The 19,612-nt window shown below is 40.4% G+C and overlaps 1 protein-coding gene across 3 annotated transcripts in view; it reads left to right on the forward strand.

Annotated features, from left to right (window-relative positions):
* Positions 1 to 19,612, forward strand: part of TTL (tubulin tyrosine ligase) — a 32,582-nt gene that overhangs the window by 8,705 nt on the left and 4,265 nt on the right. Inside the window, exons 3-6 of one of the 3 annotated variants that reach the window (XR_009405309.1) lie at positions 3,054 to 3,286; positions 10,411 to 10,546; positions 11,494 to 11,763; positions 17,746 to 17,965. Coding sequence is in view for 2 of the 3 variants with exons in the window: in XM_059405609.1 (XP_059261592.1) it covers positions 3,054 to 3,286; positions 10,411 to 10,546; positions 11,494 to 11,763; positions 15,321 to 15,471 (790 nt within the window). In the remaining variant the exon portion in view is untranslated. Of the gene's footprint in view, positions 1 to 3,053; positions 3,287 to 10,410; positions 10,547 to 11,493; positions 11,764 to 15,320; positions 15,885 to 17,745; positions 17,966 to 19,612 lie in introns of those variants that run through there. The other 2 variants (XM_059405609.1, XM_059405608.1) reach the window with 2 other exon arrangements.

Raw genomic sequence — 19,612 nt, forward strand, 5'->3', positions numbered from 1 at the left:
ATTTAAATTCCAGTTGGTTAACATAGGATGTAATATTAGTTTCAAGGTGTAGAGTTAGTGATTCAGCACTTACATCCAACCCATGGTGCTTAGCACAGCAGTGCACTCCTTCATTCCCATCACCTGTGTCATCTGTTCCTGCCACGCTACTCTCCTCTGGTAACCATCAGTTTGTTCTCTTTATTAAGAGTCTGTTTCTTGGTTTGCCTCTCTCATTTTTTTGTTTGTTTGTTTGTTTTTGTTTGGCTTGGTTTGGTTTGGTTTGGTTTGGTTGTTGAGAGGAAACAGCTTATGAAATTTACTGTGTATTTGCTGAAAATGCCTCCTTTGTACAGCAAACACACTTTTTCCATTTTACTCTGCGATAGCAAGTTGCAGTTGCCATTCATTATGAAGTTTCTGACATACCTTCCACCAGTTCTTTTTTTTTGTTGTTGTTATTTCTCCTTTATAGTTCTGGTCATAGCTCTACCCTTTGGCATCTTCACTCAATTCTGGATCAATCTTTGATTTAAAAAATAAGAAGGAGGGGTGCCTGGGTGGCTCAGTTGATAAGTGTCTCCCTTCAGCTCAGATCATGATCCCAGGGTCCTGAGATCAAGCCCCGTTTTGGGCTCCCCTTGGCAGGGAGCCTACTTCTCCCTCTCCCACTCCTCCTGGTTGTGATCCCTTTCTCGCTCTCTCTCTCTCTCTGTCAAATAAATAAATAAAATCTTAAAAAAAAAAAAAGAAAGAAAGAAAAAGAAGAGGTAGCTCTGTTAAGCGACTGCCTTCAGCTCAGGTCATGATCCTGGGGTCCTGAGATCAAGTCCTGAATCAGGCTCCCTGCTCAGGGGGGGAGCCTGCTGTTCCCTCTGACCCTCTCCCCTTTCATACTCTCTTTCTTTCTCATTCTCTCTGTCAAATAAATAAAATCGTAAAAAAAAAAAAGAAGAAGAAGAAGAAGAAGAATCAAAACCTGAGAGAAGAAGAAATATCTGACACTAACCAAGCCATGCTAAATGCAGATGTCTGCTCTATACTAGAAATGTGTTCATGAACTTTTTGTTAGCTTCAGAGCTGGTAAGGGAATTCTAGCAATGAAGTTGAGGATAATATACAAACTCAAAGGGAATAAAGCTATCACATTAACTTGACCAAAAAAAAAATCTGGCAACAATAGTATTCCATTGCTTTAAATTTAAAAATTTGTCCATGCTTATTTTTTAACTAGATATGTAGTGACATTTCACGTTAGTTACCAATTCTGATATGCATAGCTATCCTTGTAACTCCTGCTGTCTGCATAATAAACACGATACAGTGTTTCATCAGCAGTGCATGGAAGATAAAGTCACTTGAACTGAATGAACCTATTGTCCCTGAGTAGAACAGTGGTGTGTTTATGCATGCGACTAGAAACACATGTGCCTGACGTGCTCGCTGCAGTACCACAAAAATATCTTAGGTCATGCCGTGGTTAATGTCATCCTACCAAAAGAGTACAGTTGTGAATAATGGAAGGATATTTTACAGTACTTCAGTTTTTACATTAAAACTAAACAAACTTTAAAATTCAGTTTCTGTGTCACATTGGCCATATTTGAAATTCTCAGAAGCCACATGTGGCTAGTGTGTGTGCCTTGTGTAGATAGAGTTGGCCAATGTAGATAGAGTTGAGTATTTGGTGAGTTAGAAATTTATTGGTTTTGTTCCTTTGAATTCAAGTAATTGTCGCATTCTATTGCCTTCGGCTTAAAAATAACTTTATTTTAAATCTTAGTTAAAAATTTCCTTTCAGGACCCCTGGTGGCTTAGTTCGTTAAGCATCTGCCTTTGGCTCAGGTCATGATTCCAGGGTCCTGGGATTGAGTTCTACTTTGGGCTCCTTGCACAGAGGGGAGCCTGCTTCTCCCTCTGCCTGCCACTCCCCCTGCTTGTGCTCTTTCTCTCCTTTCTCTCTCTCTGTCAAATAAATAAATAAAATCTTTAACCATTTTTGTTTTTTTTTTATTTCTGCCATTTGCTCATTGAGTGGTTTTTGCAAGTAGATCTTAACACAGGCTTAACATTAATAGTTCTGTTCTAGGTAGAGGAGGGAGCACAGCTTAGGGAAGGCCTGCAGATGTCTTTGGGTGAGTTAACTCCTGCCTCCAATTCTTGGGGAGTAAGAGTAAGTTTTGAGTGAGGACCAGGAGTTTGGGGCTTGTGTAATGGCTGTTTCTTACTACCTTTATGATCTTGGGAAATTTACTTCTCTGGGACCCAGTGGCTAATCTGTGAGATGAGATCCTAGTGTACCCCCACCGGGGGTCTGATTTGAGAGTAAATGCACTGGGAAGCCCTTCATAAGCCCTTCTGTTTATTAAGTGCCTTGCCCATGGCCTGACTTCATCCTCTGTTGCATTATGTTATTTTGGGGGCCGGAGTTATGTTTAGTTATGACCACTGTAGTTGTGTGCCCTATTAGAAACGTTCCTCCCTTATGTGTCATTGAATCCAGGCTGGGCTAAAAGCAAGAAATGAAGAAATGAAGAACTAAAACAAGTCTTCAGATAATTCTTCAAAGACTACTGAGCAGTAGTCTTTGCTCTCCAGAGAGTTGGGCCAAGATAGTTTTTTTTCTAGTAAGCCAAATAGTTTCCCAGATTCTCTACTTTGTTTTTTTTAGCATGGGTCTAGCTCAACCACAACATGTATGTTGAAAAAGTATTGTCTCAGAATTACTTCAAGTTAATTTTCCATAGAGGTGCATTTTTAAAAGAGCTAAAGTCCTGGATATTAAGCTCCTTTTTAACTACTTGGAGCATGCCTTTAGGGTTGCATGTCATAGCTGGGTGCTGCCCAGTAGTGTGTTATAGGTCAGCTCAAAGAGGCCAAGAACGAAGAGTGGGATAAAAAGACCAGCTCCTAAATAAATAAAATCTTTAAAACAAAGCAAAACAAAACAAAAGCAGCTCCCGGCCCTGGTATTGCCTTGCCTCTTTGACAAGCTCTGGGGGAAAGCACTGGCTTTTCTGAGTGGAATGGCAGGGTGTACTAAGAAGGGAAACTGACCTTCTGTCATCTGTCAGGCTAATCAAGACAAGCCCAGACCTGGCTGAATCCTGCACATGGTTTCCAGAGTCCTATGTGATTTATCCAACTAATCTCAAGACCCCAGTTGCTCCAGCACAGAATGGAATTCACCCACCGATCCATAACTCAAGGACAGATGAAAGGGAATTCTTCCTGGCTTCTTATAACAGAAAGAAAGAAGATGGAGAGGGCAATGTTTGGATTGCAAAGTCATCAGCTGGTGCCAAAGGTGAGTTGGCATTGCTGTCCTCTTCTGTCTCTGCTGTCGGTTCTCATATGGTTTGTTCAGTTATGCGTTAGATTCAATGATGTCTTTAGATGAGTGACTATTATAATCTGAATGCTCAAGGGTAGAGACCACGTCTAGTTACATAGTTTTAAGTATTTATCTAGGTACTGAAGACTTATAAATATATATCTCCAGCCAAAGTATTTCCTTTTAAGCTCCAGATTCAGTTTGGCAGGCATTTCAAATGTAATATATCTGATATGGATCTTTTCATTTCCTGCCCAGTTTAACCCACCCTAGCCTACCCCTCTTTCAGTCTTCATAGTACGTGATCCCATAGTATGTGATCCCACTCTGCACTCAGTCTCCGAAGCCCAAAATCGAGGCTTCATCCTTGATTCCTCTTTCTTTTTTTTTTTTTTTTTTTTTTAAAGATTTTATTTATTTACTTGAGAGAGAGACAGTGAGAGAGAGCATGAGCGAGGAGAAGGTCAGAGAGCGAAGCAGACTCCCCATGAGCTGGGAGCCCGATGTGGGACTCGATCCCGGGACTCCGGGATCATGACCTGAGCCGAAGGCAGTCGTCCAACCAACTGAGCCACCCAGGCGTCCCTGATTCCTCTTTCTTTACAGTCCATACCTAATGCATCAGCAAGTCTTGCTAGCTCTACCTTCAAAATATATTCTGAATTATTCTTTTTCTTGCCATTTCTGCTGCTATCACTTGAAGTCAAAACTACGATTCTCTCTAGTCTGCGTAATTGCAATGCCTGCTCACGGCCAGGTCTCTAAGACAGAGCAATGTCTAAAAACGTAAGCCTGATCAGGTTACTCCCTGTTCAAGACTTACCAGCTGGCTTCCCAATGCAGTCAGATAAACTTCGGGTTGCTGATGGAGCCTACACTATTTAAATTTGCTCCTATCTCTATCCTGTTCTTGACCTTGCTCACTGTTCTATAGCCATGCCTGCCTAGAGTCCTAAAAATATCCTAAATCCGTCTGCATATCTCAGATGTCCCTTTGGATTATTTTCTGTTTCTTTCAGCTCAGATGATGCCTTGTCAGAGAATCCTTTTCCTTTCTAAAATAGCCTTTATGCCCGTTGCTCTCTGTCCTTTGCCCTGCTTTGTTTTCCCTCTTCCAGCACGTCTATTACATATCTGTTTATCCGCCCATCTCCTCTCTTACACCATAAGCTCCTTGTAAACACAGAATTTCTGTCTTGTTCATCTCTACCCTCCCCAGAGGCACTCAGTAAATGTGTGATGAATGCATAGAAGGAATGCGGTTTATAATGTTGACTCAAGCTCAAAATATAGGCAGTCCCCAATGTAATGAACACATAAACACGGTCTATCTCTATAGCTACCATCATATGCTCCTTTTAAAACCATTCTATTTTGAACTTACTTCTTCTTTTATTGCCTTGGAAGACCATCTGGCCATTGGTACTCATTTCTGTCCCCGGTCCAGTGGACCTCACCTTCTTTTCCACCAACCATGAAACAGGAGGGCATCACCTGGAATCTCCTGAAAAGGGGAGAGTTGGACTCTTGCCACAAGCCAGGTACCTCACCTACTTCTCTCTCCCCTCTTGTGACCTCTTCTCAAGTAATGTCCCCTAGTTTTGTTATAATGATAAATGGGGGAATTGGAAGAGGAAATAGACATTTACAGAATTCCATATTCCTTCTGTGGATTTGGGCTTGAGTCAGGATGGCCATTGTAAGGACATCTTGTATCATGGAGTCTTAGCCAGAGTGAGAATCAGGAGCGAGGCAAGGCCCTTGTCAAGTCGAGCCAGTGATCCCACCTGGGTGGTGTCTGAACCCTCACCCAGACACGTCATAGATTGGTGGTCAGCATCAGGGCAAGGTAAAGAGAGAATAAAATGCCAAACAAGGGGGAAATTTTGCCTTAGGGAGTTGAGATAAGTGGCATGCATTTGTTTTGTTTGGGAACTACAAAATGAAACCAATAGGATGTATAATGGCTTTTATTCTTGTTAAAGAAGTCTCTAGTACCTGCCACATGCTGGGAATAGTTAGCTCAACCTCCACACTATATCTGGTGTAAAGACCCCCTCTTCACCACCCCCACCACCGATCTTGGACCTCAGCTACCTTCACATCTCACCTGGAGCGTTGTTCCTTGTCCTCCTGCCCTTGGCCGTTCTCCAGAATACACATGCAGTACAGTAGTCAGAGATCATGTTAAAGCACAGTCAGACCCTGTCACATCTGTGTGCACTGCTGTCTCCCTGGTGCTGGGGCAGCACACAGAACCCAGCCAAAGTTCGATATATATATTGAGTGATGAGTGAATGAATAGATGAAGTAATGGGTGTTTGGAGATACAGACATAAATAAAATAGATATGATCTCTTGCTCTTATGGACGCTAGGGATACATATATTTCTAGATAAATAGTTGAGATGGGCACAAATAACAAAAAAAAAAAGACTGTCACCTGGAAGCTCCTTAAAGAATTCCAGAGTTTCCTCATTATTTCTCCAGGTTTAGTTAGTGAGGATATAAAGAAGCAATATTAGAAATACAGTTAACGAATCCATGGAAACATGGTACACTGGTATTCAAAATTTACAAAATATATATAGATTTTATGTATCATTTTATACCTATAAAATAAGAGAGACCTTCAGTGATACTGTTGCTGAAGGTTTGTAATGAACTGCTTCCTCTTAGTTGTGATACACTGCCTTTTGAAAAATCAATAGGATAATACAAAGGAAGAGCCATAGAGTACATAGGCCTTGGCCTACAAATCTCGTTCCTGAAAACGTAACTCCAGGGAAATATTTTAAAAGAAACAAGAGTGATCTATAGCAAAGACATTTACTACCATGTGACCTGTAACAGCAACATTTTATTTAGAAACAACCCCACCGTCCAGCAATCAGTAAACGTATAATTTTCTTCAGCTGCTAACATAATTGTAATGTTAATGTAGAAACAGTCAAAATACTAACAATATAAAGTGAAAAAAATTGACGATATAAGGTGAGTTCACTATGACTGAGCCAATCTTTCCTTATGGAAAGGAAAGTGATATTAAAAGATAAAAATAGGGCGCCTGGGTGGCTCAGTGGTTAAGCCGCTGCCTTTGGCTCTGGTCATGATCTCAGGGTCCTGGGATCGAGTCCCGCATCAGGCTCTCTGCTCAGCAGGGAGCCTGCTTCCTCCTCTCTCTCTCTCTGCCTGCCTCTCTGCCTACTTGTGATTTCTCTCTGTCAAATAAATAAATAAAATCTTTAAAAAAAAAAAAAAAGATAAAAATAACTATATTAGGAAATAAGACTACAGGTAAATTTTCTATTTCACTTGAATGCCATGTTCTTTATCAATAATAATAGTTTTTTAAAGTTATCAAAATGTAACTTTCTACCTTCTTCCATTTATTTTCCCATCTATCAGCATTAGGTTTATTTTCAATAAGAAATAGTATATAGAAAGAAATAGCATAAGGGAAACAAAGTTGGAGCAAATAGGAGGGAATGTGAGCAGATATGGAGAGCAAGGCATTAAAAGTGGTACAGTTCCAGAGCATTAGTAGGAAGGGATATTTTAGGATAACTATTTATTTTTTTTAAAAGATTTTATTTATTCATTTGGCCAAGAGAGAGCACAGGCAGGGAGAGGGGCAGGCTGAGGGAGAGGGAGAAGCAGGAAGTCTTATGTGGGGCTTCCTCCCAGAACCCTGTGATCATGATCTGAGCTGAAGGCAGACACTTAAACTGAGCCGCCCAGGTGGCCCTTAGGATAATTCTTTGCCCCAAGGCAAAGAATTCTTAAACTTAATGTCACTTATATGACCATAAGAGTAAATAAAAGCTCATAAGCCAAAATCTCAGTAAATGAGGTGGGTTTTTTTGTTTTTTGGGGTTTTTTGCTCTATGAAAGACTTTATTGAAGAGGTTGAATATCCAAGCTATAGACTTGGAGAAAATAACTTCAAACCACCTATCTGACAAAAGACTCTATATCTAGAATAAACAACTTTCAAAACTCAACAGTTAAAAAAAGAAAAGAGATAAAGTCCATTTAGAAGATAAGCAAAGGCGTAGGAATGTATTCCATTGAAAGGCTCTACAGAGGGATGCCTGGGTGACTCAGTCAGTTTAGCATCTGCCTTTGACTCAGGTCATGATCCCAGGGCCTTGGGATTGAGTCCCACTTCAGGCTCCCTGCTCAGTGAGGAATCTGTTTCTCACTCTCCTTCTGCCTCTGCTTGTGTTCTCTCTCACTCACTATCTCTCTCAAATAAATAAGTAAAATCTTTTTAAAAAGGGGGGGGGGCTCTACAGATAAAAAATAAGCAAACGAGATTTTCAGTATCATTAACCATTAGGGAAATGCAGATTAAAACCATAATACTTCTATTAAAATGGCTAAAATAAGAAACGGTAATGACAGCAAGTGCCGCAAGGGTCAGGAGAAACTAGATCATTCACACAGTGTTGGTTGGGATGTAAAATGCTACAGCCACTCTGGAACAAAGGGTAGTAATTTTTTGTAACACTAAACCTATAACTACCATATAACCTAGTAATTGCACACAGTAGGGCTTTTGTCCCAGAAAAATGAAAACTTATGTCCATGCAAAAACCTGCATGTGATTGTTCATAGCAGCTTTATTTGTAATAGCTGGAACCAAACTGGAAACAATTCAGATTGCTTCAGAAGCTGAATGATTAAGCCAGCTATGGAGAATTGATAACATGGAACAGTCCTCAGCTCCTCAGCAATGAAAGGGAATGAAGTATTGATCCATACGGCAACTTAGATGCATCTCCAGAGAGTCATGCTGAGTGAAAGAACCCAAGCCCCAAAGATCACATACTATATAATTCTATCTGTATAAAATTCCTGAAATTTTGGACAAAATTATGGAAATGGAGAACAGATTAGCAGTTGTCAGGAGGGTGTTATGGGGAGGGAGGTAGTTGTGGCTTTAAAAGAGCAACACTGTGATGGATCCATGGTAATGGAACTGTTCAAAACAGGAGAATATATTTGCAAGTCATGTATCTTATCAGACACTGTATCCAGAATGTGTAAAGAACTCTGATAACTCGGGGACCTGGGTGGCTCAGTTAGTTGAGCAACTGCCTTCAGCTTGGGTCATGATTCTGGAGTTCTGGTATTGAGTCCCACTTTGGGCTCCCTGCTCGGCAGGGGGTCTGCTTCTCCCTCTGACTGTCCCCCTCTCATGCTCGTTCTCTCTTATTCTCTCTCAAATAAATAAATAAAATCTTTTTTAAAAAGATAAAAAAAAGAAGTCTGATAACTCAGTAATAAAAGGACAACCTGGGACGCCTGGGTGGCTCAGTTGGTTGAGCCGCTGCCTTCGGCTCAGGTCATGATTCCAGCATCCTGGGATCGAGTCCTGCATTGGGCTCCTTGCTCGGCGGGAGCCTGCTTCTCCGTCTGCTTCTGCCTGCCATTCTGTCTGCCTGTGCTCACTCTGACAAATAAATAAATAAAATCTTTTAAAAAAAAAAAAAAGGACAACCTAATAAGAAAAGAACAAAGAACGGAAGTGGCTATTTCTCCAAAGAAAATATACAAATAGCCAATAAGCACATGAAAACATACTCCGCATTGTTAGTTACTAGGGAAATGCAAATCAAAACCACAATGAGATACCAATTCACACCCACTATGATGGCTATAATCAAGAAGATAGTAAGTGTTGGCAAGAATGTGGCAGAATTGGAACACTCAAATATTGCTGTTGAGGGTGTAAAATGGCGTGAACATTTTGGAAATTAGTTTGACATTTTCTCAAAAATTTAAACATAGGGGCACCTGGGTGGCTCAGTGGATTAGGCCGCTGCCTTCGGCTCAGGTCATGATCTCAGGGTCCTGGGATCGAGTCCCGCGTCGGGCTCTCTGCTCAGCAGGGAGCCTGCTTCCTCCTCTCTCTCTCTCTGCCTGCCTCTCTGACTACTTGTGATTTCTCTCTGTCAAATAAATAAATAAAATCTTAAAAAAAAAAAAATTTAAACATAGAGTTACCATATGACCCAACTATTACACTCCTAGGTATATTCACAAAAGAATTGAAAATATGTCCACACAAAAACTTCTGTGCAGGTCTTCATAGCAGCATTATTCATAAGAGCCAAGCAATAGTGGAAAAAACTCAAATGTCCATCAGTTGATAAATGAATGAACAAAAATAGTATATCCACACAATGGAATATTATCTAGTCATGGAAAGGGAGAATGATGTAGTGGTACATGCTACAACATGAATGAACCTTGAGAACATTATACTAAATGAAGAAGCCAGAAACAAAGGCCACATACTATGTGATTCCATTTATATGAATCATTTAGACTGAGCAAATCCAGAAAGTAGATTAGTGGTTGTCAGAATAGGATAAGGAAGGAATGGGGAGTTTACTGCTAATGATAGGGGTTTTTGCAGGGTGGTGATGAAAATGTTTTAAAATTGTTAGTGGTTGTTGCAAATCTCTTGGATATATGAAAAAAACATTGAATTGTATACTTTTTTTTAAAATTTTTTATAAACATATAATGAATTGTATACTTTAAAGGGGAAAATCTTATGATATGTAACATATCTTAATAAAGCTGTTGAAAAGGACATTGTATCATTTAAAGTTGATGGACACTTTACATGTATGCAATTTTTCCTATTACAGTACTGTAGAGAATTGATCTGTATGATTGTCTTTATACCCTAACTTTCTGGATATTTCTATAAGCTATAGTATGAGAACTAGGTTTATTAAGGTCTTTATCAGGGTAGCCATGTGGCCAACAGTAAAGTGACATTTATTTAGGATGTTTGGATATTTTGGATGTCTGTGAAAATGAAATTTCGTGTTTGAAGCCTGTCAAGGTAGTGTTAAAGTCCTATGTGGGAAAAGAGTTAGATGGCCCTGGTGCTCTTGTGGGCAGAGGGGAGAATGTGAGAGATTGGGGAAGTGATGGGATGGAGGAAGAAAGTGAGCAGGCCATAGAAGCCTCCTCTCGGTTTTCTCCTGCTATCAATATTCCCCTTTTGGCTTTGTAGAGATCTTTTCCTCTTGGGATCAACTGGACTCATTTCTCTTATAATTTTGCCCTGTTAGGTGAAGGCATCCTCATCTCCTCGGAGGCTACAGAGCTTCTGGATTTCATTGACAACCAGGGTCAGGTGCACGTGATCCAGAAATACCTTGAGCACCCTCTGCTTCTGGAGCCAGGTCACCGCAAGTTTGACATTCGGTAATGCATCGGTGTCCAGAGTTTTTGTTACTAATCTTGAGGAAAATGGCGGTGGTGGGTGATAAGGGTAACACAGAATGTGAGGAAGTATTTGACCATGTTTAACATATAGCCAAAATTGAGCACAGCTGAATAGAACCAAGCTTCTGTACTTAATTTTCTATTTTTCCTTCAGTATTTCTCTTTTCTTTCTAGAAAACATTACTAAAACTATGGGTGTTCCTTTTTTTGGTATGTTCTCTTTACTCAGAATGACTTGTGTCTCCATAGAGGAGAGTTTAAGTGTATGGGGCTTGCTTATGGAAGCAACTGAGAGATAAACCTAGAACACATAATTCAGAAACAGGACATAATACGTCCTTGCTTTATTATTTGTGTCCTCTATTTTTTAAGGATTTCATAAACACACCTCACTTACCTTTTTGGATTCTGACTTTCTGAGCAAAGTTCTGGCATAGAATAAGAGGTTGTATTGTGCCTTCTAAAGCTAAACAGCCTTCTCCCCCGCTTTCCTGTGGTCTTGCTGACATCTCCTCTATGAGGATTCGGTCTTCTTGTTGTCTTCATAATAACTTGCTGCTTCTTGAAAACCAGTCCTATGTCAGATCACCTTCAGGATGAACACTCTCCCTTTTAAGATTACTATAGAGCAAACATGGCAAATGGAAATTTCATGGATAAATCTTAGGACCCAACCTATCCAGATTTCTTCAAAATGTTGTCTTTTGAAGATCAAAGGCTCCTTGCCATTTTTGATAAAATGTTTTAATTGCCTCATTACAGTGATAATCCAGTATCTTGACTAATTGTCATGACTTGCCTCATAGAATTTTAGAACCTGTCTCCTTCCTCTGCTTCCCTCCAAAACTGTTAAGGTGTGGTGATGATGTATAAGCTATGAAGAAACTTTGGATCACTTGAGTGAAACTGTTTTTATTGATTTGCAGAAGCTGGGTCTTGGTGGATCATCAGTATAATATCTACCTCTATAAGGAGGGTGTGCTTCGGACTGCTTCAGAACCATATCATGTTGATAATTTCCAAGACAAAACCTGCCATTTGACCAATCACTGCATTCAAAAGGAGTACTCAAAGAATTATGGAAAGTATGAAGAAGGGAACGAAATGTTCTTTGAGGAGTTCAATCAGTACCTAATAAGTGCTTTGAACATTACCCTGGAAAGTAGTATCTTACTACAAATTAAACATATAATAAGGTAACTTAATTGTATCTTTTTTAGTTATGGGTCTTGGAGAAGCTTTGGGAGTTTGTGCCTTTCAAGGAATTATTCTATTTAAGCTGTCTAATTTAAGGACAAAAATTATTTGTAATATTCCTTCATTATCCTTTCAATATCTATAGGGTCTGTAATGATGTCACTACTTGCATTCCATATATTGGTAACTTATTTCTTCTATTTTACCTGGACAGAATGGCTAGAGATATATCAGTATTATTAATCCTTTCAAAAGATTACTTTTTGGTTTTATTGATTTTTCTCTGTTGTTTTTATTTCTTTGACTTATGTTTCTTATTATTTTCTTCCTTCTGCCTTTTTTTTTAAGATTTTATTTATTTATTTGACAGAGAGAGATATCACAAGTAGGCAGAGAGGCAGGCAGAGAGAGAGGGAGAAGCAGGCTCCCCGCTGAGCAGAGAGCCCTATGCCGGCCTCAATCCTAGGACCCTGAGACCATGACCTGAGCTGAAGGCAGAGGCTCAACCCTCTGAGCCACCCAGACACCCCTTCCTTCTGCCTTTTTGAGGGATTTGTTTTGTAGTTTCCTTAAGGCAAAAATTTAGATCATTGATTTGAAAGAATTCATTTTTTAAATGCATTTAATGCTGTCCGTTTCCCTCTAAGTACTCATTAGCTGCATCCCACAGGCTTTCCTATGTTATGTTTTCATTTTCATTTTATTAAAATATTTTCTAATTTACCTTGTTACTTCATCTTTGACTTGTGTTATATAGAAGTTTTTGCTTAATTTCCAAATATTTGGGAATTTTCCAGATATTTTTCTATTACTGATTTTTATTTTAATTCCATTTTGGTCAGAGAACACTTTAAAATTTGTTAAAGATTGTGTCATGGGGGCGCCTGGGTGGCTCAGTGTGTTAAGCCTCTGCCTTCGGCTCAGGTCATGATCTGAGGGTCCTGAGATCAAGCCCCATATCAATCCTTTTAATTTCTGTCATCTGAGAATGTCTTTATCTCACCTTATTCCTGAAGGATATTTTCACTGGTGTTACATAAACAAACATTTATGCTTTTGTTACACAAGCAAAAATTGCAAAATATATAAGCTATTTACAAGATATATGCAGATTGATTCTGTTCATATAAATTGAAAAACAAGCAGAAGTAAAACAAGTTATTTAGAAGAATATTCATGTATGGTAAAAACAGAGAACTAAAGGTATGAAAAACACAACATTCAAGATAGTGGTTATCTCTGAAATGGAAGCAGGAGGGATCCAAGAAAGAGGCTTAAAGGAATTGTGGTGTGGGTACATAGGTGGTCATTAATGCTACCTATATTGTAAACTACAAGACATTATTATCATTAGTATTGTATAGTTAACATTATTTATATTTCCCCATATATTTTTACCATTTATGTTGTTTGTTTTTCTTTCATGTATTTTCTTAATTTTGTCTAGGATCAGTTTCCCTTTTTTTGTTTTTTGAGAGAGAGAGCTTGTTTAGGGGCTGGTGGGGGGGTGGGAGGAGGGAGAAAGAATTCCAAGCAGACTCCCCACTGAGTGCAGAGCCTGATGCAGGGCTCAAGTTCACGACCCTGAGATCTGACCTGAGCTACCCAGGTGCCCCCAAAGCAAGTGTCTGGGAAAAAAAAAAAAAAAAAAAAAGAAGGGGGCACCTGGGCAGCTCAGTGGGTTATGTGTCTGTCTTTGGCTCAGGTCATGATCTCAGGGTTGTGAAATCAAGCTCTCTGCTCAGTGGGGAGTCTGCTTGAGATTGTCTCTCTCCCTCTCTCTCAAATAAATAAAATTTTAAAAATTAAAAAAAAGACATTTGCTTTGGAAACAGATTTCTAGATCAGCAGACCCCCCCACCTTTTTTTAAAGCACTTTGAAGATGACTTACCATTGTCTTCTGGCTTCTATTACATAGGTGTCATAGTGCTTCTCCAATCTGTGGCTTCAAGTCTTTTATTTGTTTTGGGATAGTCAGTGAGGGCTTTCGTCCCATTCTTCTCTCCTCTGGGATTCTAATTACATGGATGCCAGTCTTTTTCACTGTCTTCTGTTTCTCCCATGTGTATCATTTGATCTCTCTCTTCAGCAATTAAAACCTGCTTAAAAAGGAAAAAACCTGGGATGCCTGGGTGGCTCAGTTGTTAAGCATCTGCCTTTGGCTCAGGTCATGATCCCAGCGTCCTGGGATCAATTCCTACATCGATCCCCACATCCGGCTCTCTGCTCGGCAGGAGGCCCGCTTCTCCCTTTCCCACTCCCCCTGCTTGTCTTCCCTCTCTCGCTGTCTCTCTCTCTCTCTCTGTGTCAAATAAATAAATAAAATCTTAAAAAAAAAAAAAAGGAAAAAGCCATTAAAATTTGTTGTTAAACTCATCTGTTGAGTTCTTGATTTTAGTTATTATATTTTTCAGTTCTAGAATTTCCATTTGACTCTTTTTAGGTTATAATTCTTTTGTGAGATCCCCAACTTGTCTAATAATTATATCTTGAACATGTTAATGGTAATTCTTTAACATCTTTATTTGATTAGTCTGAAATCTGAATTACCTGTAGTAAAGTTTAGCAAACTCTGTTCTATGGGCCAAATCCAACCTAAAACTTGTTTTCAAATAGGCCATGAGATAAAAAGTTTCTACATTTTTAATATGTTTTTTTAGAAATTAAAGAATATGTAACAGAGACCATATGTAGTCTTCAAAACCTAAAATAGTTATTGTCTGGTTCTTTATAGAAGAAGTTTGCCAGGGGTACCTGGGTGGCTCAGTGGGTTAAGCCGCTGCCTTCGGCTCAGGTCATGATCTCAGGGTCCTGGGATCAAGTCCCGCATCAGGCTCTCTGCTCAGCAGGGGGCCTGCTTCTCTCTCTCTCTCTCTCTCTGCCTGCCTTTCCGTCTACTTGTGATCTCTCTCTGTCAAATAAATAAATAAAATCTTTAAAAAAATAAAAAATAAAAAATAAAATAAAAAAATAAAAAAGAAAAGAAAGTTTGCCAACTCCTGACTTTTATAGATCTTGTTTCTATTGTCTGGTTTTTTTTTTTCCTTTTGGTCCTGTTTCTTAATATGCCTGAAAATAATTTTTTAGTGTTATTCATTTATTATAGTTTACTAAATCCAATAGTTGTTTTTAAGGTGTAACATGCATATGGTAAAGTCCACAAATCGTTAAGTGTACAGTGTAGTGAACTTTTAATTAGGCACACACTCAGCTAATCATCCATGAATGAGGATATAAAACCTTTATAGCACCCCCAATACTCCCTTGGACTCCCTCAAAATATATACTTCATGCCACAGATATCCACTCTTGTGACTTTTATCATCATCCATTCCTTTTGTTTATTCTATGTATTATGTAAATTGAATTATACTGTATTTCCTGTTTCATGTTCAACTTTCTTTCACAATTGTAGGCATGGGTTTTATCTATATTGTTACATATAGCAGTGATTTACCTTTTATACTGCTGTGTAATATTTCATGGTGTGAGTATCACGTGGTTTATCCCTTCTATAGTTGATGGGCATCTTGGTCTTTATCTTTTACATTGTAGATCTATAATCTACCTGAATTCTTATATGTCAAGTTTCACGTTTTTTCTACGGGGTATCCCGTTGACCCAGGACCATTTGTGCGTAAGACTGGCCTTTCCCCACTGCATTTTGGTGAGCTTTTGTTATAAATCAGGTGGCCATTTGTGTTAGGGATCTCCATTCTCTTCTGTTGGTATATTATCTGTCATGTCATTAGTACCTTATCACAATGACCGAGGCCTCTTCCTTCACGTATTCTTACATCAAGTCTGGCAGAATAACTAGAGTCCAGGGATTGTAGGTGCTTAGAATTCTGATACCAGATAAATCAAGTATGCTGAATAAAGATTTCCTATTTTAGGCAAAAATTTATTGGATATTTATTACCCCCACCATTGTCCTGTATAGTTCAGAGAGTGTTGCTACTTTGATGCTATACATGTCCCTAACAACTCTCGTGATTTTTCTTCCCCCCACCACCACCCCCAGCTAGCTTCCCCCTCCCTTCCCACTCCTGCTGGAAAAAGATGTACTGTCTAAAGTCTCTGATGATGAAAAAAAATTATTTAAAGTGAATTATTAATCTTGAGCTTCTAGCATATTAAAAAAAGTAATATTTAATTTTCATTTACTTCTGGCTCTTAGTTTTTCCTTTATGTGTTTGAGCATAGTGTTTCTTTAATTTTGGGGAGGTTCCTTCTTCTTTTTTTAATCATGAGCCTCTATTAAATGTAAAAATTTTCTTAATTATAATATTGGAAAGGGTCTTTTAATTAAAAGAAAAGATAAGGGTATTCCCTTAAAGAGTACAGATAAAGCTATAGAAAAAAAAAAGTGATAGGTGGCTTACCAGTGTAGGTTAAAGATGAATGAGAGAAGAAATTTTCATTCCAGTTGATTCTTAAATGGCTGACTGCCCAAAATTACTATTAAAGGTTTAAACATATGCATTGAAATACTTTCCTTTTGGGGGTGGGGGGGAAGTAAGCTGATGCTTGGGCTGGGGTGGGGGGGATGTGGTGGTGGAGGGAGGTTTGGGAAGCAAAATTCCAGCTCCATGTTCAGGGAAGTCTCAGTTCTTGAAAGTCATGAATCAAACGTACTTGTATGGATACATCTTGGACTTAGTCACATGAAAGCCAGCTCCTTCATTTTTCCTTCTAAACATACAGTTATGTAGGAGGAAAGCTATTTCTGGTAATCTTAGAGTCATCATAACATACTTTATTACTAAAATAGATATTTTACCCCAACATTCAGTTGAGGGAAGAAGTCAGGGAAGATCTGCATAAAACAGAAATGACATAGGTTTTCTGGATGGTTATACAAAATAGTGATTTATTAGTAGTAAGGTTTTTATTTATTTATTTATTTTTAGAGAGAGATTTTATTTATTTGTTTGACAGGAAGAGAGCACAAGGAGGGGTGGGGCAGTGAGGGGCAGAGGGAAAAGCTGACTCCCCAGTGAGCAGAGAGCCTGACACGGGGCTTGATTCCAGGACCCTGGGATCACAACCTGAGTGGAGCCACCCAGGTGCCCTCAAAAATTCTTTATGTAATTATCTCATTGAACCATCCCAGTGCTAGGACTAAGTATTATTTTTTCCCCTTCCTTTATGGATAAAGAAATCAAAGCTTGGCTAAGAGAGGTTAAAAACTTGCCTAAGATTCTGGCCTTAGGCCCCTGACCTTAGATCTCACGTATTAACTCAGTACATTTTTGAAGTTCCTGTTCAACTTTTTCCTGTTTTCAGTTTGTCTGTGTTTTTTTTTTTCCAATTTTTTTTGAACAGTAGTTGATGTTAATAGTAATTCTATTTTGTATTTTAATATTTAAATCTTTTGATTTTGTATTTTAATATTTAAATCTTTTGATTGTAATAATTTGGCATTAGAACTGAAGCTAATGAAAGTAATGAATGAGGCCACCTTCACCGCCAGTTCTGCTCTTCACCAAATGGTAGTCCATTTCTTCTACACGGCAACAACGCATGGAGGTGTTTTATTTATTACAAACAAACATGGCAGCAGTCTCCGGTTGGGGGAAGCCACCTTTCCAGGGGCTGTGGTGACTTAGCACTGTGCTGGGAAAGCAGCCCCTACCTGTAAGAACATGAGTATTTGCAGAGTTCTCTAACAAGTAGCTTGATAAGTAGCTTTGTCTTGAATAATCATTGGTAATTAAAAGAGAATTGGGGCACCTGGCTGGCTCAATTGGTGGAGCGGGCAACTCTTGACATCTGGGCTATGAGTTTGAGCCCTACATTGGGTATAGAGCTTACTTCAAAATAATATCTTTAAAAAATAAAATAAGTAAAAGAGAGAATTAAGTCCAAGTGGATATTTTATCATCACTTTTGATACAAAATCATCCAAGCACATCTTCGGTGTTCCTTCTCCCTCAACCAACCCATTCTCAGTGAGCTCTCCCCCTTTGCCCCGCAGAAGCTGCCTCATGAGCGTGGAGCCTGCCATTAGCACCAGGCACCTCCCTTACCAGAGCTTTCAGCTCTTTGGCTTCGACTTCATGGTGGATGAGGACCTGAAGGTGTGGCTCATTGAGGTCAACGGCGCCCCGGCTTGTGCTCAGTAAGCCTGAACACCACTGTGTTTTAACAAATGGGAAGTTGGTTCCACAGTTGGAATAGCCAGTCTTGGCAAGGTGGTGAGTCTCTTCACCTGTGTCCAAGGGGAGGCTGTTTTAACTGCTCTGAGGGAGGATGGCCTCTGGCAGGACCCTGGCCAGCAGGGGGCTCTGCTGAGTCAGTACGTCTCAATTCTCCCGTGTGTTAAGCAGGAGTCTGTGCTTAGGTGGGTGGTAGTTGCTGTGAGAGTTTCAAACAAAGCTAGTAACTGTCAGAGGAGACCCTCTTGTGTGACCAGTTCAGGGAATGGGGTCCTGTGAGTTGGCAGGGCGGGGCGGGGGATGCTGATAACCAAGAAATTGAGGGGGTTCTCCAGGCAGGAAGTACTTTGAGAAGGCACTGTAGACGCAGTGGAGCTAGAATGGGGATGTAAGAGAAGAGGGTTGCATGTACCATGGAGCGGAGGGGAGAGCTTTCAGAAGGGAGACATAGCATCCAGTGGGACCACACCCCGTGCCTGGCTCTGTGGGGAATGCACAGATGAGCAGAACCTGCCTGCGAAAGTCATGGAGGCCTTAGAACTTAGGGGCAGCTGGACATGATCCTCGAAGGCTGCTGGTTCTTCTGAAGATTCACTTTCATCAGGCCAGGACACTTTATGGTTCCCCACGTCTGCATCTTAGAGGAACTGAGGTGATCGTCCACACGTTCAGGAGAAAGTTCTGGACCTACAAGGGGCATCGTTGATACACAAGCCACTCTTTCATTAGGAGCCAGGCCTTCGCCGCTTGCTCAGTGGCTGTGACATGGCATGTGTGATTCATCTCGTTCGGCAGTCCCTTCAGCTAACCCCAACCTCCCAGGCCCCAGTATGGGGGTCCCAATCATGAGCTGAGACACAGGCCCTGTCCTTGGAAAGACTGGGCATGACAAAGGACCAGACAAATACAGATTACAAACTGGGACATGCTTTATCCTTGATCAAGGATGTTAAAGTAGTATCATTGAGCAGAGGGCTGCTGTTGAGAGGTGGTGCTTGGCACTGAGTCGAAAGGAGAGGTGAGCAGGACTGCTGGAAAACAGCGGCATGCCTCTGTTCCCCTTTCCTTCCAATAAAGGTTCAGTCATCCCATGTGTCCTGTGCCCTCTCCACCCCGCTTCCTGTCCCATGTCCCTTTGCCTTCCTCATTCAGTGTCAGCCCCCCCCCCCCCCCACCCCCCACTTCGGGGTATGGTTCCCATCATCGTGTGCATAAGCAGCAGATTTCCTCAGCAGTTATAAAGAGCCCTCCCTCGAGGCCATGTCCTGCTCTGGTGACTCCTCCCTGCTCCTATGTAGCCAGACTTCTGGAACGCAGTGTGTGATCTTTCTCTGTCCTCATCCGTGCTGTGGTCCATCCTGGGCTGGATGTCATCCCCTCCACCCCACAGAAATGTTCTTTGAAGGTCCCCAGCTAAGTCCATATTGCCAAGTGCAGCGGCCCCTTTCCATGTGGACATCCTGGACCTCCCAGCAGCATCTGAGGGAGATGCTGACACCATGCTGAGATACTCTTCTGTTGTGGCTTGAGACACACTCTGTAGTGGGAAGCTTTGGCTGAGGAGATGTGGGCGGGATTGGCCTCTTGCTCCTCATCAGTGGACCCCAGTCAGCACCTCAGCCCTGGGTGTCTGTCTTCTCTCTCCACTATGCTTTCCCTGAACGTAATCTTATTCAACTTCTTAAT

This window comes from Mustela nigripes, chromosome 7, assembly GCF_022355385.1.
Source record: "Mustela nigripes isolate SB6536 chromosome 7, MUSNIG.SB6536, whole genome shotgun sequence".
In the NCBI taxonomy this organism is placed as follows: domain Eukaryota; kingdom Metazoa; phylum Chordata; class Mammalia; order Carnivora; family Mustelidae; genus Mustela; species Mustela nigripes.